The sequence below is a fragment of the Athene noctua genome, chromosome 34 (assembly GCF_965140245.1).
Source record: "Athene noctua chromosome 34, bAthNoc1.hap1.1, whole genome shotgun sequence".
NCBI lineage: Eukaryota > Metazoa > Chordata > Aves > Strigiformes > Strigidae > Athene > Athene noctua.
The window spans coordinates 639,294-658,452 of NC_134070.1; the positions used below are offsets into that span (position 1 = coordinate 639,294).

At 67.1% G+C, this 19,159-nt stretch overlaps 3 protein-coding genes across 3 annotated transcripts in view; 1 reads left to right on the plus strand and 2 right to left on the minus strand.

The window, feature by feature from the left end:
* LOC141972579 (uncharacterized) overlaps positions 1-19,159 on the minus strand; it is a 710,276-nt gene that overhangs the window by 575,380 nt on the left and 115,737 nt on the right. The window lies entirely within an intron of this gene.
* The window catches only part of LOC141972595 (uncharacterized), a 366,186-nt gene that overhangs the window by 237,264 nt on the left and 109,763 nt on the right, over positions 1-19,159 (plus strand). The gene's annotated exons all lie outside the window — the stretch shown is intronic.
* On the minus strand, positions 13,128-19,127 carry LOC141972547 (uncharacterized). The gene is made up of 4 exons (XM_074930440.1): positions 18,972-19,127; positions 14,987-18,195; positions 14,052-14,152; positions 13,128-13,306 (listed from the first exon to the last, which is right to left on the minus strand). The coding sequence occupies exons 2-4, from the start codon at positions 18,183-18,185 to the stop codon at positions 13,232-13,234; spliced, it is 3,375 nt and encodes a 1,124-aa protein (XP_074786541.1). The 5' UTR covers positions 18,186-18,195; positions 18,972-19,127; the 3' UTR covers positions 13,128-13,231.

Genomic DNA, 19,159 nt, shown 5'->3' on the forward strand with positions numbered 1-19,159 from the left:
CCAGTTCCCCCCAGACCCCACCCCCCAGACCCCCCAGTCCCCCTCAGTTCCCCCCCAGTTCCGCACCCAGACCCCCCCAGTTCCCCCCCAATCCCCCCAGTCCCCCCAGTCCCCCAGTTCCCCCCAGACCCCCCAGTCCCCCCAGACCCCCAGTTCCCCCCCAATCCCCCCAGTTCCCCCCAGTTCCCCCCAGTTCCCCCCCAGACCCCCCCGTCCCCCCCAGACACCCCCCAGTTCCCCCCAGTCCCCCCAGACCCCCCCAGTTCCCCCAGACCCCCCCAGTTCCCCCCCCAATCCCCCCAGACCCCCCAGTCCCCCCCAGACCCCCCCAGTTCCCCAGTCCCCCCCAGACCCCCCAGTTCCCCCCCAATCCCCCAGTTCCCCCCAGTTCCCCCCCAGTTCCCCCCCACCAGTCCCCCCCAGACCCCCCAGTTCCCCCCAGTCCCCCCCAGACCCCCCCCGTGTCCCCCCCGAGCCGTCTGGGGGGGGCAGGCCCCGCCGGGTGCCGTCACCCCGTTAATCGGCGCCTTCCGGGGGGGGGGACCCCGCGTCCAGGGCCCCGCCCGGCCCCGGGGCCCAGCGGCGGCCGCACCCACCCCGCCCCCAGCGCGGGCGACGCCCTGACCCCGATCCCGGGGCGGAGGGGACGGCGCTGACCTCTGACCCCTGACCCCTGACCCCTTGCGGGGGGAACCTGGGGATTGGGGTGACGCCCTGACCCCCACCCATAAAGGGAATGGGGGTGTCTGGGTGACCCCTGACCCCCCTGAGGTGACCCCTGACCCCTCCTGGGTGACCCCTGACCCCCCAGATGACCTCTGACTCTGACACCCTCCCAGATGACCCCTGACCCCTCCCTTTAAGGGCACATGGGTGTCTAGGTGACCCCTGACCCCCTCTTAAAGGTCACCTGGGTGTCTCGGTGACCCCAGACCCTCCCAGATGACCCTGACCCCTCAGGGGTGACCTCTGACATCCCCAGATGACCCCTGACCCCCTGGGGTGACCCCTGACCCCCCAGATGACCCCTGACCCCTCAGGGGTGACCTCTGACATCCCCAGATGACCCCTGACCCCCTGGGGTGACCCCTGACCCCCCAGATGACCCCTGACCCCTCAGGGGTGACCTCTGACATCCCCAGATGACCCCTGACCCCCACCCTTAAAGGGCACCTGGGTGTCTCGATGACCCCTGACCCTCCCATATACCCCTGAGCCCCCCCTGGGGTGACCTCTGACCCCCCAAATGACCCTTTACCCCCTGGGGTGACCCCTGACCCCACCTTTAAAGGTCACCTGGCCGTCTCAGTGACCTCTGACCCTTCCAGATGACCCCTGACCCCCCTGGGGTGACCGCTAACCCCTCAAGTGTGACCCCTGACCCCCCCAGATGAACCCTGACCCCCCCTGGAGTGACCCCTGACCCCTCAAGTCTGACCCCTGACACTGGAGATGACCCCTGACCCCTCTGGGGTGACCCCTGACCTTCCCAGATGACCCTTGACCTCCCCAGGTGACCCCTGACCCCTCAGGGGTGACCCGTGACCCCCTCTGGGCTGACCCCTGACCTCCCCGATGACCCCTGACCCCCCAGATGACCCCTGACCCCTCAGGGATGACCCCTGACCCCTCCTGAACACCCCTGACCCCTCAGGGGTGACCTCTGACCCCCCCAGATGTCCCGTGACCCCCCCTGGGATGACCCCTGACCTCCCAGATGACCCCTGACTCCTCAGGCATGACCCCTGACCCCCTGGAGTGACCCCTGAACCCCCAGATGACCCCTGACCCCTCAGGGGTGACCCCTGACCCCCCTGGGGTGACCCCTGACCTCCCAGATGACCCCTGACCCCTCAGAGGTGACCCCTGACCCCCTGGAGTGACCCCTGAACTCCCAGATGACCCCTGACCCCCCCAGATGACCCCTGACCCCTGAGGGGTGACCCCTGACCCCCCCAGGCGTCCGGGCGGCCCCGGCCAAGCGGGCCAATCCCGTGACTCAGAGGTTTTAGTGCGGGTGGGGCCCGGCCCCGCCCCCCGGCCCCTCCCCGGCCTGCCCCACCCCCCTGCGGACACTATTTAAGGCCCTTCCCAGTGTCCCCAGTGTTCCCAGTAGCCCCAGTGGCCCCGATGTCCCCGGCCATGGCCGGGCCCCAGCTGCCATCGGCCCTCGGGCTCCTGCTGCTCTGCCTGTGCCTCCCAGGTGGGACTGGGGTATACTGGGAGGGACTGGGATGGAGGTGGGGATGGACAGTGGGTTCCCCTTCCCACCCTGGGGGCTGGGGTGGGGACTGGGGTATACTGGGAGGGACTGGGATGGAGGTGGGGATGGACAGTGGGTTCCCCTTCCCACCCTGGGGGCTGGGGTGGGGACTGGGGTATACTGGGAGGGACTGGGATGGAGGTGGGGATGGAGAGTGGGTTCCCCTTCCCACCCTGGGGACTGGGATGGACTGGGAGAAACTGGAGGGGACTGGAAGGCACTGGGGAGACTGGGATGGAGACTGGGGGACTGGGATGGGGACCGCAAGGACTGAGAGGGGAACTGGAAGGGGCTGGGGGGACTGGGATGGAAACTGGAGGGACTGGGAGAGAGACTGGTGGACTGGGAGAGAGACTGGGATGGTCTGGGGTTAAATGGGAGGGACTGGGATGGGAACTGGGAGAGACATGGGATCGTTTTGGAGGGGGGGGGGTACTGGGATGGACTGGGGTAGATTGGGATAGACTGGGACAGACTGAGATGGACTGGGGTGGATTAGGATGAACTGGGGTGGACTGGGACGGACTGGGATGGACTGGGAGAGACTGGCATGGACTGGGATAGAACTGGGATGGATTAGGATGGACTGGGACAGACTGGGATGGACTTGGATGAACTGGGATGGACTGGGATGGACTGGGACGAACTGGGATGGACTGGGATGGATTAGGATGGACTGGGATGGACTGGGATGGATTGGGATGGACTGGGACAAACTGGGATGAACTGGGATGGATTAGGATGGACTGGGATGGATTGGGATGGACTGGGACGAACTGGGAAGGACTGGGATGGACTGGGATGGATTAGGATGGACTGGGATGGATTGGGATGGACTGGGATGGACTGGGATGGACTGGATGGACTGGGATGGACTGGGGTGGACTGGGACAGACTGGGATGGACTGGGATAGATTGGGAGGGAGTGGGATGGACTGGGACAGACTGGGATAGACTGGGATGTACTGGGACGGACTGGGATAGATTGGGAGGGACTGGGATGGACGGATAGACTGGGATGGACTGGGATAGATTGAGATGGATTAGGATGGACTGGGGTGGACTGGGAGGGACTGGGAAGGACTGGGATGGATTCGGATGGACTGGATTGAACTGGGATGGGTTGGGACAGACTGGGCCGGACTGGGCACTGCTGACCCCGCCCCTTTTTGTCCCAGACTCCTCCGGTCGCTGCGACTCCGGGTCCCGCTTGGTCCCGCTGACGGCCGGGGTGGATCCCTGCAAGGATCCCGTCGGATTCCTCAGCCCCCAGCTGGGCGGGGACGCCGCCGGAGCCTCCGGGGGCGGGGCGGGGTCCTCCGGAAAACCGGGATCCTACGGGGGCGGATCGGGATCTTACGGCAATTCCGGATCCTACGGGGGCGGATCGGGATCCTACGGAAAACCGGGATCCTACGGGGGCGGATCGGGATCTTACGGCAATTCCGGATCCTACGGGGGCGGATCGGGATCCTCCGGAAAACCGGGATCCTACGGGGGCGGATCGGGATCTTACAGCAATTCCGGATCCTACGGGGGCGGATCGGGATCCTACGGAAAACCGGGATCCTACGGGGGCGGATCGGGATCTTACGGCAATTCCGGATCCTACGGAGGCGGATCGGGATCCTACGGAAAACCGGGATCCTACGGAGGCGGATCGGGATCTTACGGCAATTCCGGATCCTACGGGGGCGGATCGGGGTCCTCCGGAAAACCGGGATCCTACGGGGGCGGATCGGGATCTTACGGCAATTCCGGATCCTACGGGGGCGGATCGGGATCCTACGGAAAACCGGGATCCTACGGAGGCGGATCGGGATCTTACGGCAATTCCGGATCCTACGGAGGCGGATCGGGATCCTACGGAAAACCGGGATCCTACGGGGGCGGATCGGGATCTTACGGCAATTCCGGATCCTACGGGGGCGGATCGGGATCCTATGGAAAACCGGGATCCTACGGAGGCGGATCGGGATCTTACGGCAATTCCGGATCCTACGGGGGCGGATCGGGATCCTCCAGCGGCTCAGGGGTATCCCAGGGCAGCGGAAGCTCGTCGGGATCTTACGTGTCACCAGAATCCTCCGGGAGCAGCCCGGGATCCTACGGGAGCAGACCGGGATCCCACGGGGACGGTTCGGGATCCTTTGTGTCGCCGGGATCCGGTGGGCCGCCGGGATCCTACGGACTGCGGCCTGACGGGATTGGATACGGATTGGGGAGACCCAGCTCCTACGGGGGATCTAGTTCGGGATCCTACGGAAGTGGAGCCGGAGCGGGAAGACCCGGATCCCAAGGAGGGATCGGATCCGGATCAGGCAGACCCGGATCCCAAGGAGGGATCGGATCCGGATCGGGCAGACCCGGCTCATCTCAAGGAGGATCCAGTTTGGGATCCTCCGGGACTGGATCGGGATCAGGGAGACCCGGATCCCAAGGAGGAGGATCCGGATCCTACGGAGGGGGTTCTGGGTCCTACGGAGGCGGATCCGGATCCTACGGAGGATCCAGTTCGGGATCAGGCAGACCCGGATCTCCCGGCGGGAGCGGCTCCGGATCGGGCAGACCCGGATCCCAGGGCGGATCCTCCGGGGGATCGGGCTCCTCCGGGGGGGCCAGCTCGGGATCCTACGGGCTCCCTGAGTCCTACGGGGGCGGGGCGGGATCCTACGGGGAACCGGGATCCTACGGGGGCGGGGCGGGGTCCCAGGGGGGCGGATCGGGGTCCTATGGGGGGGGACCAGGATCCTACGGGGGCGGATTGGGATCCCAGGGGGGCGGATCGGGGTCTTATGGGGGCGGATCGGGGTCCTATGGAAAACCGGGATCGTACGGAGGCGGATCGGGATCTTACGGGGGCGGATCGGGGTCTTATGGTGGATCGGGATCCCAGGGGGGCGGATCGGGGTCCTATGGGGGGGGACCAGGATCCTACGGGGGCGGATCGGGGTCCCAGGGGGGCGGATCGGGGTCTTACGGGGGCGGATCGGGGTCTTACGGAAAACCGGGATCCTACGGGGGCGGATCGGGATCTTATGGCGGATCGGGATCTTACGGGGGCGGGGCGGGATCCCAAGGGGGCGGATCGGGGTCCTATGGGGGGGGACCAGGATCCTACGGGGGCGGATCGGGGTCCCAGGGGGGCAGATTGGGATCCTACGGGGGCGGATCGGGGTCCTACGGAAAACCGGGATCCCAGGGGGGCGGATCGGGATCCTACGGGGGCGGATCGGGATCCTACGGCGGATCGGGGTCCCAGGGGGGCGGATCGGGGTCCCAGGGGGGCGGATCGGGGTCCTCCGGGGGGTCGTTCCCCCAGGGGGGGGCCCAGCGCCCCGGGTACAAGAACCCGGGGCTCCCCTTCATCCCGGGGCTGCGGGACCCCGCCCGGATCGGGGGTCACATCCCGGTGCGCCGGGGCCCCTCCCCGGGATCCGCCCCGGGATCCGCCCCGGGATCCGGCTCCAGGGCGGGGCCCGACAGCGCAGCCGGCCAATCGCCGTCCGCCTGCGGAGGGTGTGACAAATAGGGGCGGGTCCGGAGGTCTTTGGGCGGGGCCGGGGAGGATCCGGGGGGTCCACCCCCCCTGGATCCCGTGTCCCCAATAAAGCGATTGGATCCCGGCACCGGCCTCGTTTCCCGGCCCCACACGTGGCCCCGCCCACGCCCGCGCGCGCGGCCCGGCACTGGTTGAACTGGTGGGGCTGGTCCCTGCCCACACCTGGCGGATGGGGACAACTGGGACGGGGTGGGGACACTGGGGACATCTGTGGGGTGGGGTTGGGAACATCAGGGACCAGTATGAGCCCCAGAGAGACCAGTATGAGCCCCACATGGACCAGTAAGGCCCCAAAGGGACCAGTATGAGTCCCAAAGGGACCAGTATGAGCCCCAGAGAGACCAGTATGAGCCCCACATGGACCAGTATGAGTCCCAAAGAGACCAGTATGGCCCCAAAGGGACCAGTATGAGCCCCAGAGAGACCAGTATGAGCCCCACATGGACCAGTATGAGTCCCAAGGGGACCAGTATGAGTCCCAAAGAGACCAGTATGGCCCCAAAGGGACCAGTACGAGCCCCAGAGAGACCAGTATGCGCCTCACATGGACCAGTACGAGCCCCAAAGAGACCAGTATGAGCCCCAAAGGGACCAGTATGAGCCCCAGAGAGACCAGTATGCGCCTCACATGGACCAGTACGAGCCCCAAAGAGACCAGTATGAGCCCCAAAGGGACCAGTATGAGCCCCAGAGAGACCAGTATGAGCCCCACATGGACCAGTATGAGTCCCAGAGAGACCAGTATGAGCCCCAAGGGGACCAGTATGAGTCCCAAAGAGACCAGTATGAGCCCCACATGGACCAGTACGAGCCCCAGAGAGACCAGTATGAGCCCCACATGGACCAGTACGAGCCCCAGAGAGACCAGTATGCGCCCCACATGGACCAGTACAAGCCCCAAAGAGACCAGTATGAGCCCCAAAGGGACCAGTATGGCCCCAAAGGGACCAGTACGAGCCCCAGAGAGACCAGTATGCGCCCCATATGGACCAGTACGAGCCCCAAAGAGACCAGTATGAGCCCCACATGGACCAGTATGAGCCCCAGAGAGACCAGTATGAGCCCCAAGGGGACCAGTATGAGTCCCAAAGAGACCAGTATGGCCCCAAAGGGACCAGTACGAGCCCCAGAGAGACCAGTATGGCCCCACATGGACCAGTACGAGCCCCAAAGAGACCAGTATGGCCCCAAAGGGACCAGTATGAGTCCCAGAGAGACCAGTATGAGCCCCAAGGGGACCAGTATGGCCTCATATGGACCAGTATGAGTCCCAAATGGACCAGTACAAGCCCCGAAGAGACCAGTCTGGCCCCATACAGACCAGTTTACCCCCAGGAGGGGCCCTGGGAACAGCCCCGTCCCCCTTGGCGGGGGGGGGCAGCTCCAGTCTCGGGGTGTGTCCATGTCCCCCCCCCCGGGGGCGGCCACACCCAGGCGGGGTCCAAAAATCCCCACCCACCCCAGTCTATGGGTCAGGGCTATGGGTCAGCACTATGGGTCGGGTCTATGGGTCGGGTCTATGGGTCAGGGCTATGGGTCAGCACTATGGGTCGGGTCTATGGGTCGGGTCTATGGGTCAGGGCTATGGGTCAGGGCTATGGGTCAGCACTATGGGTTGGGTCTATGGGTCCGGGCTATGGGTCGGGTCTATGGGGGTCAGGGCTATGGGTCAGGGCTATGGGTCAGGTCTATGGGTCCGGGCTATGGGTCGGGTCTATGGGGGTCAGGGCTATGGGTCAGGGCTATGGGTCGGGTCTATGGGTCCGGGCTATGGGTCGGGTCTATGGGGGTCAGGGCTATGGGTCAGGTCTATGGGTCAGGTCTATGGGTCGGGTCTATGGGGGTCAGGGTTATGGGTCGGGTCTATGGGGGTCAGGGCTATGGGTCAGGGCTATGGGTCGGGTCTATGGGTCCGAGCTATGGGTCTGTGGGCCCGGTGGCCGGTGCCGCAGAGCATGATGGGAGCCCTGAGTCACGGGCAGCTGCCGCGTCCCCCCCGACCGTCCGGGTCAGCCGGTCCCTGCGGGCTCCCCTCCCCCACCCCGCCCCGCCCGCGGTGTCGGTAAAAGCCGGGGGGCCCCTCCCAGTGCTCCCAGTGCTCCCAGTGCTCCCAGTGCTCCCAGTGCTCCCAGTGCTGCACTGGAGTCGGCTCCCATCGCTGACAGGTAGGGCCCCCCCCCAATGGCTGGGGGTCACTGGGGTCACTGGGGGGTGTTGGGGGGCAGGGACTGGCCCTGGACACCCGGGGGCCCTTATCTGGGGGGGACTGGGGGAAACTGGGAGGCACTGGGAGGCACTGGGAGGGAGGGGTGGGCTCTGGAGTCCTGGGTGCCCTTATCTGGGGGGAACTGGGGGGCCACTGGGGGGAACTGGGAGACACTGGGAGGCACTGGGAGGGCTGGGTGGGCTCTGGAGTCCTGGGTCTCCTTATTTGGGGGGAACTGGGAGACACTGGGAGGAACTGGGAAGGCGGGGTGGGCTCTGGAGTCCTGGGTGCCCTTATCTGGGGGGAACTGGGGGAAACTGGGAGGCACTGGGAGGCACTGGGAGGGCTGGGTGGGCTCTGGAGTCCTGGGTGCCCTTATCTGGGGGGAACTGGGGGGGCACTGGGGGGAACTGGGAGGAACTGGGAGGAACTGGGAGGGAGACACTGGGAGGCACTGGGAGGAACTGGGAGGGAGACACTGGGGGGAACTGGGAGACACTGGGAGGCACTGGGGAAATGGGGGGGGGGTCAGCGCGTCCCCCCCTGACCCCTCTCCCCCCTCCCCCCCAGCATGGCCGGTCGCCGCCCCCCAGGCCCCGCCCCCCCGGCCCCGCCCCCCGCCGAGCCCCGCCGCCCCCCCCGGCCCGACGACCCCGCCCCCCCGGCCCCCGAGATCCCGGTGGCCCCGTGGCCCCCCCTGCCCCAGTGGGACGGGGACGGGGACGGGGACAAGGACAAGCCACCGCGGGGGACAGCGGGGACGCCGCGCAGACGCTGACCCACACCGGGGGGGGGACACCGGCCCCACGGAGCCACCATCACCTCGGCCCCATGGATGTCCCCTGGGTGTCCCCGAGAGGAGCCACCATCACCTCAGCCCCACAGATGTCCCCTGGGTGTCCCCAAGAAGAGCCACCGGCGTCCTGGCCCCATAGATGTCCCCTGGGTGTCCCCAAGAGGAGCCACCGGCGTCTCGGCCCCACAGATGTCCCCTCGGTGTCCCCAAGAGGAGCCACCGGCATCCTGGCCCCATAGATGTCCCCTGGGTGTCCCCGAGAAGAGACACCGGCGTCCCGGCCCCACAGATGTCCCCTGGGTGTCCCCAAGAGGAGCCACCGGCGTCCCGGCCCCATAGATGTCCCCTGGGTGTCCCCAAGAGGAGCCACCGGCGTCCCGGCCCCATAGATGTCCCCTGGGTGTCCCCAAGAGGAGCCACCGGCGTCCCGGCCCCACAGATGTCCCCTGGGTGTCCCCAAGAGGAGCCACCGGCGTCTCGGCCCCACAGATGTCCCCTCGGTGTCCCCAAGAGGAGCCACCAGCGTCTCGGCCCCACAGATGTCCCCTGGGTGTCCCCAAGAGGAGCCACCGGCGTCTCGGCCCCACAGATGTCCCCTGGGTGTCCCCAAGAGGAGCCACCGGCGTCCCGGCCCCACAGATGTCCCCTGGATGTCCCCAATTAAAGGCTCACGTGTCCCCACTCTTGGTGTCACCACGGGAGGGCGGGACCCCTGTGAGGGGACACCCGGGCTGTCCCCGTGTCCCCGTGTCCCCCTCCCCGCCCCTGAGGGGCCCCGAGGTCAGACGAGGGACGGGGACGGGGACGGGGACAATGCTGCTTCCACCTTTAATGGGGACACTGGGATGGGGACACGGGGACAATCAGGACAGGATGGGGACAGGAGGGGGACACGGGGACAGGATGGGGACAGGGGGACAGGAGGGGGACAGGGGGACACTGGGATGGGGACACGGCGACGGGGGGGACATGGGGAGAGGAGGGGGACAATCAGGACAGGATGGGGACACGGGGGGGACATGGGGACAGGATGGGGACACTGGGACAGGTTGGGGACACTGGGAAGGGGACACAGGTACTGGAGGGGGACACGGGGATCAGAGGGGGACACGGGGACAGGATGGGGACACTGGGAAGGGGACACGGGGACAGGTTGGGGACAGGGGAACAGGAGGGGGACAGGGGGACACTGGGATGGGGACACGGGGACAGGTTGGGGACAGGGGAACAGGAGGGGGACAGGGGGACACTGGGAAGGGGACACGGGGACAGGTTGGGGACAGGGGACCAGGAGGGGGACATGGGGACAGGAGGGGGACACTGGGAAGGGGAGATGGGGACACTGGGATGGTGACACAGGGACAGGTTGGGGACTCGGGGACAGGTTGGGGACACGGGGACATGTTGGGGACACTGGGATGGGGACACGGTGACAGCGACACGGCGACAGGACGTCCCCCGGCGCTACGGCACCTCCCACGGTTCCTCCGAGTGTCCCCAACCTGGCGAGGGGACAGAGTGAGGTGACAGAGCCCCGGGTGTCCCCCCCCGTGTCCCCAAAGTCCCTTGTCACCCCCCACGTCCCCGTACCGCGGATCTCGCTGTCCCCGATGTCCCTGGACCCGTCCTGGCTCCCGATGTCCCCAACGTCCCCAAGGTCGGAGCTGGGGCTCTCGCCCGAGGTCCCCAGCCACCCCCGGGGCAGGGGACGTCCCTGGGGACGCGTCCCCTGGCCCAGGGGACGTTGGGACAATCCTTGGGGACGTGGCCCAGGTCCTTGGGGACGTGTCACAACCTCATGGGGACGCGTCCCCAGTCCTTGGGGACATCCCCCCGGTCCTTGGGGACATCCCGGCGGTCCTTGGGGACGTTGAACTTGTCCCTGAGGCCACCACCCTGGTCCTTGGGGACGCGTCCCCAATCCTTGGGGACATCCCACTGGTCCTTGGGGACATCCCGGCGGTCCTTGGGGACGTGTCCCCAATCCTTGGGGACACCCCTCAGGTCCCCTCTCCCGTGTCCCCGCACCCCGAAGCCACGTCCCTGCTCCTCGGGGACATTTCTCGGGTCCTCGCGGTGGCATCTCCAATCCAGGGGGTGACCCCGATGTCCCCAAGTCCGGGGGTGGCCTTGGGGACACCGTTGTCCCCAAGGGGCCGTCGGGGAGGAGGTGAAGGACCCGGAGCAGCGAGGCCACTGCTTGTCCCCAAGGCTGCTCGGGGACAGGGATGGGCTCGGCGGGTCCTGGGGGAGGTGACACGGGGAGGTGACACCGGGAGGTGACACCGGGAGGTGACACGGGCAGGGACGGGTCCCCTGGCCCCACGGACCCCCTGCCCTGGTGGCCTTGTGGCCTCCTCTTGTCCCTTTGTGTCCCTCCATGTCACGTCTCCAGTTGTCCCCCACCCTGTCCCTGTGTCCCCTCGCTGTCCCCTCGTGTCCCCCATGTCCCCCATGTCCCCAACGTCCCCCCTGTCCCCCCCATGTCCCCCATGTCCCCCCTGTCCCCCCATGTCCCCCCTCTCCCCCCATGTCCCCCCCTGTCCCCAGTGTCCCCCCCTGTCCCCAGTGTCCCCAATTTCCCCCCTGTCCCCCCAATGTCCCCCAGTGACCCCCCGTGTCCCCCCGTGTCCCCCCTGTCCCCAGTGTCCCCTCGTGTCCCCTCATGTCCCCCCCGTCCCCAGCGTCCCCAATGTCCCCATGTCCCCCCAATGTCCCCCGTGTCCCCCCCTGTCCCCTCGTGTCCCCCCCGATGTCCCCCCGTGTCTCCTCACCCCCCGCCAGCAGCAGTGTCCCCAGGGCCACCACGAGTGTCCCTGTCACCCCCATGGCGCTGCCTGACACCCCCTTCCCCCCCCCGGGTGTCCCCACTTATAGCCGCGGGGACAGGGACGTCCCCTGGGTGGGGACACGGCAGGCGGCCGCGCCCCGAGGTGGGGACATGGGACACGAGTGTCCCCGCGCCCTCCCTGGGATGGGTGACAACGGCCGGTCCCCACGTCCCCAAGTGTCCCCAACGTCCCCAGTGTCTCCCAGTCCTCCCAGTGCCTCCTCGGTGTCCCCAACACCCCGATGTCCCCAAACGCTCCCCGGTGTCCCCAAATTCCCCGCGATGTCCCCAAATGTCCCCAATATCCCCAGTGTCCCCAAACCCTCTCTGGTGTCCCCAGTGTCTCCAAACTCCCCCATGTCCCCAATCCCAATGTCCCCAACCCCTCCCCACTGTCCCCAAGTGTCCCCAATATCCCCATTGTCCCCAAACCGTCTCTGGTGTCCCCAGTGTCCCCAAGTGTCCCCAATATCCCCAGTGTCCCCAACCCCAATGTCCCCAACCCCTCCCCAGTGTCCCAAATGTCCCCAAACTCATTGTCCCCAAGTGTCCTCAACCCCCTGATGTCCCCAACCCCTCCCCAGTGTCCCCAAGTGTCCCCAATACCCCAGTGTCCCCAAACCCTCTCTGGTGTCCCCAGTGTTCCCAACTCCTGACGTCCCCAACCCCCTGAGGTCCCCAACCCCCTGATGTTCCCAACCCCTCCCCAGTGTCCCCAGTGTCCCCAATATCCCCAGTGTCCCCAAACCCTCTCTGGTGTCCCCAGTGTCCACAATTGTCCCCAATATCCCCAGTGTCCCCAACCCCGATGTCCCCAACCACTCCCCACTGTCCCCAAGTGTCCCCAATATCCCCAGTGTCCCCAAACCCTCTCTGGTGTCCCCAGTGTCCACAATTGTCCCCAATATCCCCAGTGTCCCCAACCCCGATGTCCCCAACCACTCCCCACTGTCCCCAAGTGTCCCCAATATCCCCAGTGTCTCCAAACCCTCTCTGGTGTCCCCACTGTCCCCGATGTCCCCAACCCCCTGATGTCCCCAACCCCCCGATGTCCCCAACCCCTCCCCAGTGTCCCCAAACCCTCTCTGGTGTCCCCAGTGTCCCTGATGTCCCCAACCCCTCCCCAGTGTCCCCAAGTGTCCCCAATATCCCCAGTGTCCCCAAACCCTCTCTGGTGTCCCCACTGTCCCTGATGTCCCCAACCCCCTGATGTCCCCAACCCCTGCCCAGTGTCCCCAGTGTCCCCAACCCCCCGATGTCCCCAACCCCCCTCTCACTGTCCCCAACCCCTCCCCCTGTCCCCACAGTGCCCCCCCCTCACCCCCCCACGGTGGCACCTTGGGGACAATGGCCCTTTGTCCGGGGCCACTGTCCCCACCCTGGGGACAAGCCCGGGCTCGCCGGTGGCCACCGGCCGTGACGGCGCCGCTGCCAGGGGACACGGGGGGGGGGGCACAAAAAAAGGGGGTTTATTGCTTTTTTTTGTTGCTTTTTTTGTTTTTTTTTTTTTGTATTTGGGGACGGGGGGGGTGACACCTCCACTCCCAGCCGCCATCTTGTCCCGCCGCAAAGGCTCATGGGAAGGATTCGCCCACCGGCACCGAGAAGGTGGCCGAGCTGATGATGAAGACTTTGACGTAATGGACGGCCTGGGGGGGGGGGGGGGGGGGATTAGGGGGGGTCAGGGGGGACCCCCGGGGGACCCCCGTGTCCCTGTGACCCCCCCCAGAGGTCTGTGACCCCCCCCCCAGGGGATTCGAGCATCTGGGGACCCCTTTGTAACCCCCCCCAGGGGACGGAGGGATCGGTGACCCCCCCCATGGGATTGGGACCCCCCCTCTGGATCCCCCAAAGGTTTGGGGACCCCCCTGTGACCCCCCCAGAGGTCCGTGACCCCCCCCAGGGGTTTGAGACCCCCCTGCGACCCCCCCAGGGGTCCATGTCCCCCCCCCAGGGGTTTGGGGACCCCCCTGCGACCCCCCAAGAGGTCCGTGACCCCCCCCAGGGGTTTGGGGACCCCCCTGCGACCCCCCCAGGGGTCCATGTCCCCCCCCCCAGGGGTTTGGGGACCCCCCTGCGACCCCCCAAGAGGTCCGTGACCCCCCCCAGGGATTTGGGGACCCCCTGCGACCCCCCCAGGGGTCCATGTCCCCCCCCCCAGGGGTTTGGGGACCCCCCTGCGACCCCCCAAGAGGTCCGTGACCCCCCCCAGGGATTTGGGGACCCCCTGCGACCCCCCCAGGGGTCCGTGACCCCCCCCAGGGGTTTGGGGACCCCCCTGCGACCCCCCCAGGGGTCCGTGACCCCCCCCAGGGATTTGGGGACCCCCTGCGACCCCCCCAGGGGTCCGTGACCCCCCCCAGGGATTTGGGGACCCCCCCGGACCCCTCGTACCGCGAAGACGCCGGCGAGGAGGAGGAGGGCGAGGAGGAGGCAGACGAGGGCGAGGAAGACGAGGGGGCAGCCGGGGGGGGGCGTCTGGGGCTGGGGGGCGTCTTGGGGGGGGGAAAGGGGCGGGGTCAGAACCAGGCCACGCCCCCACGCTGGCTCTAGCCCCCTCCCCCAGCCCCCTTAAACCAACCCCAGGACGGGCACAAGGTCGTGGCTCCACCCACTTCACCGTGGCCACGCCCCCAAAGGACACGCCCCCACCCTGGGTCACCCCCCCGCCCCTCTGGCTCCACCCACTTCGCAGTGACCACGCCTCTGTCCTCTGGCTCCACCCACTTTGCCCTGGCCACGCCCCCACCTCGCACAGGCCACACCCCATTCTCTGCCCCACCCACTTCATCATGGCCACGCCCACCACAGGCCACGCCCTCACACCTCTGGCTCCACCCACATCACCGTGGCCACGCCCCCACCCTCTGGCTCCACCCACTTTGTCATGGAAACGCCCCCACATCCCACACCCCAGTCCCTGCCCCCTGGCTCCACCCACTTCGCCGTGACCACGCCCCCACATCGCACAGGCCACGCCCCATACTCTGCCCCACCCACTCTGTCATGGCCACGCTCACCACATGCCACGCCCTCACCCCTCTGACTCTACCCACTTTATCATCGCCACGCCCACCACATGCCACGCCCTCACCCCTCTGGCCCCACCCACTTCATGGCCACGCCCACCACATGCCACGCCCTAACTCCTCTGGGTCCACCTACTTCATCGTGGCCACGCCCCCAACAGGCCACACCCTCACCCTGGGCCACCCCGCCCCTCTGGCTCCACCCACTTTGTCATGTCCACGCCCCCCACCTCAGCCCCTATGGCCCCACCCACTCACTCCAGACCCCGCCCCCAATTCTTAGCTCCACCCCCCTCTCACCTGAGGCCATGCCCTCAGCGCTGATGTCATCAGTAACGTCATCGCGGGGCGGGGCTTGACGAGGCAGTTGCTCGGCCCCAGGGCTGAGGTCACCCGTGACGTCACCGCCAGGGCGGGCTCCCAGCGGGGGGGAGGCGGTGACGTCATCCCCGAGGCGCGAGCGGCGTGCGACGATGACGTCACGGCCGGCGGGGGGCGGCGGCCGGCGGGAAGTGACGTCACCCTCGGGCGCGACGTCCCCGGCGAAGCCCCTCCCCTCGATGACGTCACGTCCGGCGGGTTTGACTGGCGGCGAGGGGGGAGCGGCGGCGACGTCACCGGTGAGGTCACGTGGGGGCGTGACGTCACCGGGGAGGCGGTCCCCGGTGATGACGTCACCCGGGGGGGGTCCCTCCAGCGGAAGGGACGTGACGTCACGGCGGGGGGTGACGTCAGCAGGGAGGGAGGACACGGTGTCACCCCCCGTGATGTCACCAACGATGTCACCAATGATGTCACCCCCGGTGACGTCACCCCCAGTGTCACACCCAATGATGTCACCAACGATGTCACCCCTGATGTCACCAATGATGTCACCTCCAGTGACGTCACCAACGACGTCACCCCTGGTGATGTCACCTCCAGTGATGTCACCCCCAGTGTCACCCCCAACGATGTCACCAACGATGTCACCCCCGGTGACGTCACCCCCAATGTCACACCCAATGATGTCACCTCCAGTGACGTCACCACTGATGTCACCCCGAATGTCACCCTCAATGACGTCACCGCTGATGCCACCCCCGATGGTGTCACCCCCAGGACTGTCCCCAGGGCCATCGCCAGGGGAGGCGGCTGTGACGTCACCGCCCTCCCCCGTGACATCAGCGGTGACATCATCGCTGGCGCCGCCCTCGTCCTCCACGGGGGGAGCCGTCACCGTGATGGTGATGCCACCGGCGGCGCAGGTGGCCCCAATGTCCCCAACGTCCCCCAGGGCTGTGACGTCCCCGTCCTTGTCCCCAACGTCCCTTGGGGCTGTGACGTCCCCAGTGTCCCCAAGGTCGTTGTCCCCAGCAACCGGGATGTCCCCAACAGCCCCAGCGACCGTGACACCCCCGTCCCCAGTGTCCTTGACGGGGGTGACACCCTTGTCCCCAGGAGCTGGGACACTCCCGTCCCCAATGTCCTTGTCCCCAGAGACCGGGATGTCCCGGATGTCCCTCGGGCTGGTGACATCCCTGTCCCCAACGTCCTCAAGGTCCCTCAGGGCTGTGACCTGCGTGTCCCCAAAACCCTCGACCCCGACGTCCCCTGGGACCGGGCCATCGCTGTCCCCAACGTCCCTCGGGGTGGTGACACCCTTGTCCCCAGGGGCTGGGACATCCCTGTCCCCAACGTCCCTCGGGGTGGTGACACCCTTGTCCCCAGGGACTGGGACATCCCTGTCCCCAATGTCCCTCGGGGTGGTGACACCCTTGTCCCCAGGGGCTGGGACATCCCTGTCCCCAATGTCCCTCGGGGTGGTGACACCCTTGTCCCCAGGGGCTGGGACATCCCTGTCCCCAACGTCCCTCGGGGTGGTGACACCCTTGTCCCCAGGGACTGGGACATCCCTGTCCCCAACGTCCCTCGGGGTGGTGACACCCTTGTCCCCAGGGGCTGGGACATCCCAGTCCCCAATGTCCCTCGGGGTGGTGACACCCTTGTCCCCAGGGGCTGGGACATCCCTGTCCCCAACGTCCCTCGGGGTGGTGACATCTTTGTCCCCACTGTCCCTTGGGGTGGTGACATCCCTGTCCCCATCGTCCCTCAGGGCTATGACCCACGTGTCCCCAAAACCCTTGTCCCCGATGTCCCCTGGGACTGAGCCATCGCTGTCCCCAACGTCCTTCAGAGCCAGGACATCCTTGTCCCCAACGTCCTCGTCCCCAGGAACTGGGACATCCCTGTCCCCAGTGTCCCTTGGGCTGGTGACATCTCTGTCCCCAACGTTCTTGTCCCCAGGAGCTGGGACATTCCTGTCCCCAAGGTCCTTTAGGGCGGTGACATCCTTGTCCCCAGTGTCCCTCGGGGTGGTGACACCCTTGTCCCCAACATCCTTGTCCCCAGTGTCCCTTGGGCTGGTGACATCTCTGTCCCCAACGTTCTTGTCCCCAGGGGCTGGGACATCCCTGTCCCCAACGTCCCTCGGGGTGGTGACACCCTTGTCCCCAGGGGCTGGGACATCCCTGTCCCCAGCGTCCCTCGGGGTGGTGACATCCTTGTCCCCAGGAGCTGGGACATCCCTGTCCCCAACGTCTCTCGGGGTGGTGACACCCTTGTCCCCAGGAGCTGGGACATCCCTGTCCCCAACGTCCCTCGGGGTGGTGACACCCTTGTCCCCAGGGGCTGGGACATCCCTGTCCCCAGCGTCCCTCGGGGTGGTGACATCCTTGTCCCCAGGGACTGGGACATCCCTGTCCCCAGCGTCCCTCGGGGTGGTGACACCCTTGTCCCCAGGGGCTGGGACATCCCTGTCCCCAACGTCCCTCGGGGTGGTGACATCCTTGTCCCCAGGGGCTGGGACATCCCTGTCCCCAACGTCCCTCGGGGTGGTGACATCCTTGTCCCCAGGGACTGGGACATCCCTGTCCCCAACGTCCCTCGGGGTGGTGACATCCTTGTCCCCAGGGGCTGGGACATCCCTGTCCCCAACGTCCCTCGGGGTGGTGACATCCTTGTCCCCAGTGTCCTTGTCCAGGCCTGGCCCACCCCGCTCTCCATCCTCCCTCGGTGTCACGATGTCCCCAACGTCCCTTGGAGCGGTGACATCCTTGTCACCCTCCTCTTCCTCCCCAGGGGTTGCTCCGTCCCCGTCCCCAACATCCTCCGGGGTTGTGACATCCCTGTCCCCAACGTCCTCGTCACGCAGGATGGGGACGTCCCCGCGCCCCGCGTCGCTCGTGACCGAGACGTCCTTGTCCCCGATGTCCCTGACGTCCCCGATGTCCCCGGTGTCCTCGTCGGCCGGGGCGGCGGTGATGGTGATGGTGATGCCACCAGCCCAGGGGGTGACGGTGACGGTGTCCCTGGGGACATCGGTGTCCCTCTGTCCCTTGGGGACACCTCCGGCTTGTCCCCACGGAGGTTCAGGGCTCACGGTGACATCCCCGGGGGTGGCTGTCACCTCCCCGGGGAGGGGACGAGGGGGGGCGGCGTGGGAGCAGCCCTCGGCCATGGGCAGGGACCTGGGGGGGGGGACAGGGACACAAGGGATGTCACTGGGGGTGGCACGTGGAAGGAATGGGGGGGGACCCCAGAAGGGATGGGGGGACATTGGGGGACAGAGGAGACTCCAGAAGGGACAAGGGGACATGGGGGGGGACACATGGAACAGCAGAAGGGACAGGGGGGGGACACAGGGGACCCCAAGAACGATGAGGGGACATTGGGGGGACACAGAGGTCCCCAGAAGGGATGCGGGGACATGGGGGGACACTGGGGGGACACAGGGGTCCCCAGAAGGGATGAGGGGACATGGGGGGACATTGGGGGGACACAGGGGACCCCGGAAGGGACAAGGGGGGACACAAGGGACCCCCAAGAACGATGAGGGGACATTGGGGGGACACTGGGGGGACACAGGGGTCCCCAGAAGGGATGAGGGGACATGGGGGGACATTGGGGGGACAGAGGGGACCCCGGAAGGGACAAGGGGGGACACAAGGGACCCCCAAGAACGATGAGGGGACATTGGGGGGACACTGGGGGGACACAGGGGTCCCCAGAAGGGATGAGGGGACATGGGGGGACATTGGGGGGACAGAGGGGACCCCGGAAGGGACAAGGGGGGACACAAGGGACCCCCAAGAACGGTGAGGGGACATTGGGGGGACACAGGGGTCCCCAGAAGGGATGAGGGGACATGAGGGGACATTGGGGGGACACAGGGGACCCCAGGAGAAATGGGGGGGACGACACACATGACACTGGGAGGGGACAGGGGGGACCCCGGGGGGGTTACCTGAAGTGTCCTGGGGGTCCCGGTGGCAGCTTCGGGGTCCCGGTGACAGTTTCGGGGTGTCACCAGCTCCCGGATCTCATCGAATCAAATCGCCCCGGTGAAGGGGGTGTGGGGGTGGGGGGCGGAGCTTGGACGCCTCGATCCCGCCCCCCCCCTCCCTCCACACGCCCCCCCCCAAATCCCTCAGC

Excerpts from the sequence above, each read along its gene's own strand:
- LOC141972547 (XM_074930440.1), bottom strand. The coding sequence starts at position 18,185 with ATGGCCGAGGGCTGCTCCCACGCCGCCCCCCCTCGTCCCCTCCCCGGG. Across the intron at positions 14,153-14,986 it reads CGCTGAGGGCATGGCCTCAG|ACGCCCCCCAGCCCCAGACG; the intron begins GTGAGAGGGGGG and ends CCCCCCCCCAAG. Across the intron at positions 13,307-14,051 it reads TCCTCGCCGGCGTCTTCGCG|GCCGTCCATTACGTCAAAGT; the intron begins GTACGAGGGGTC and ends CCCCCCCCCCAG.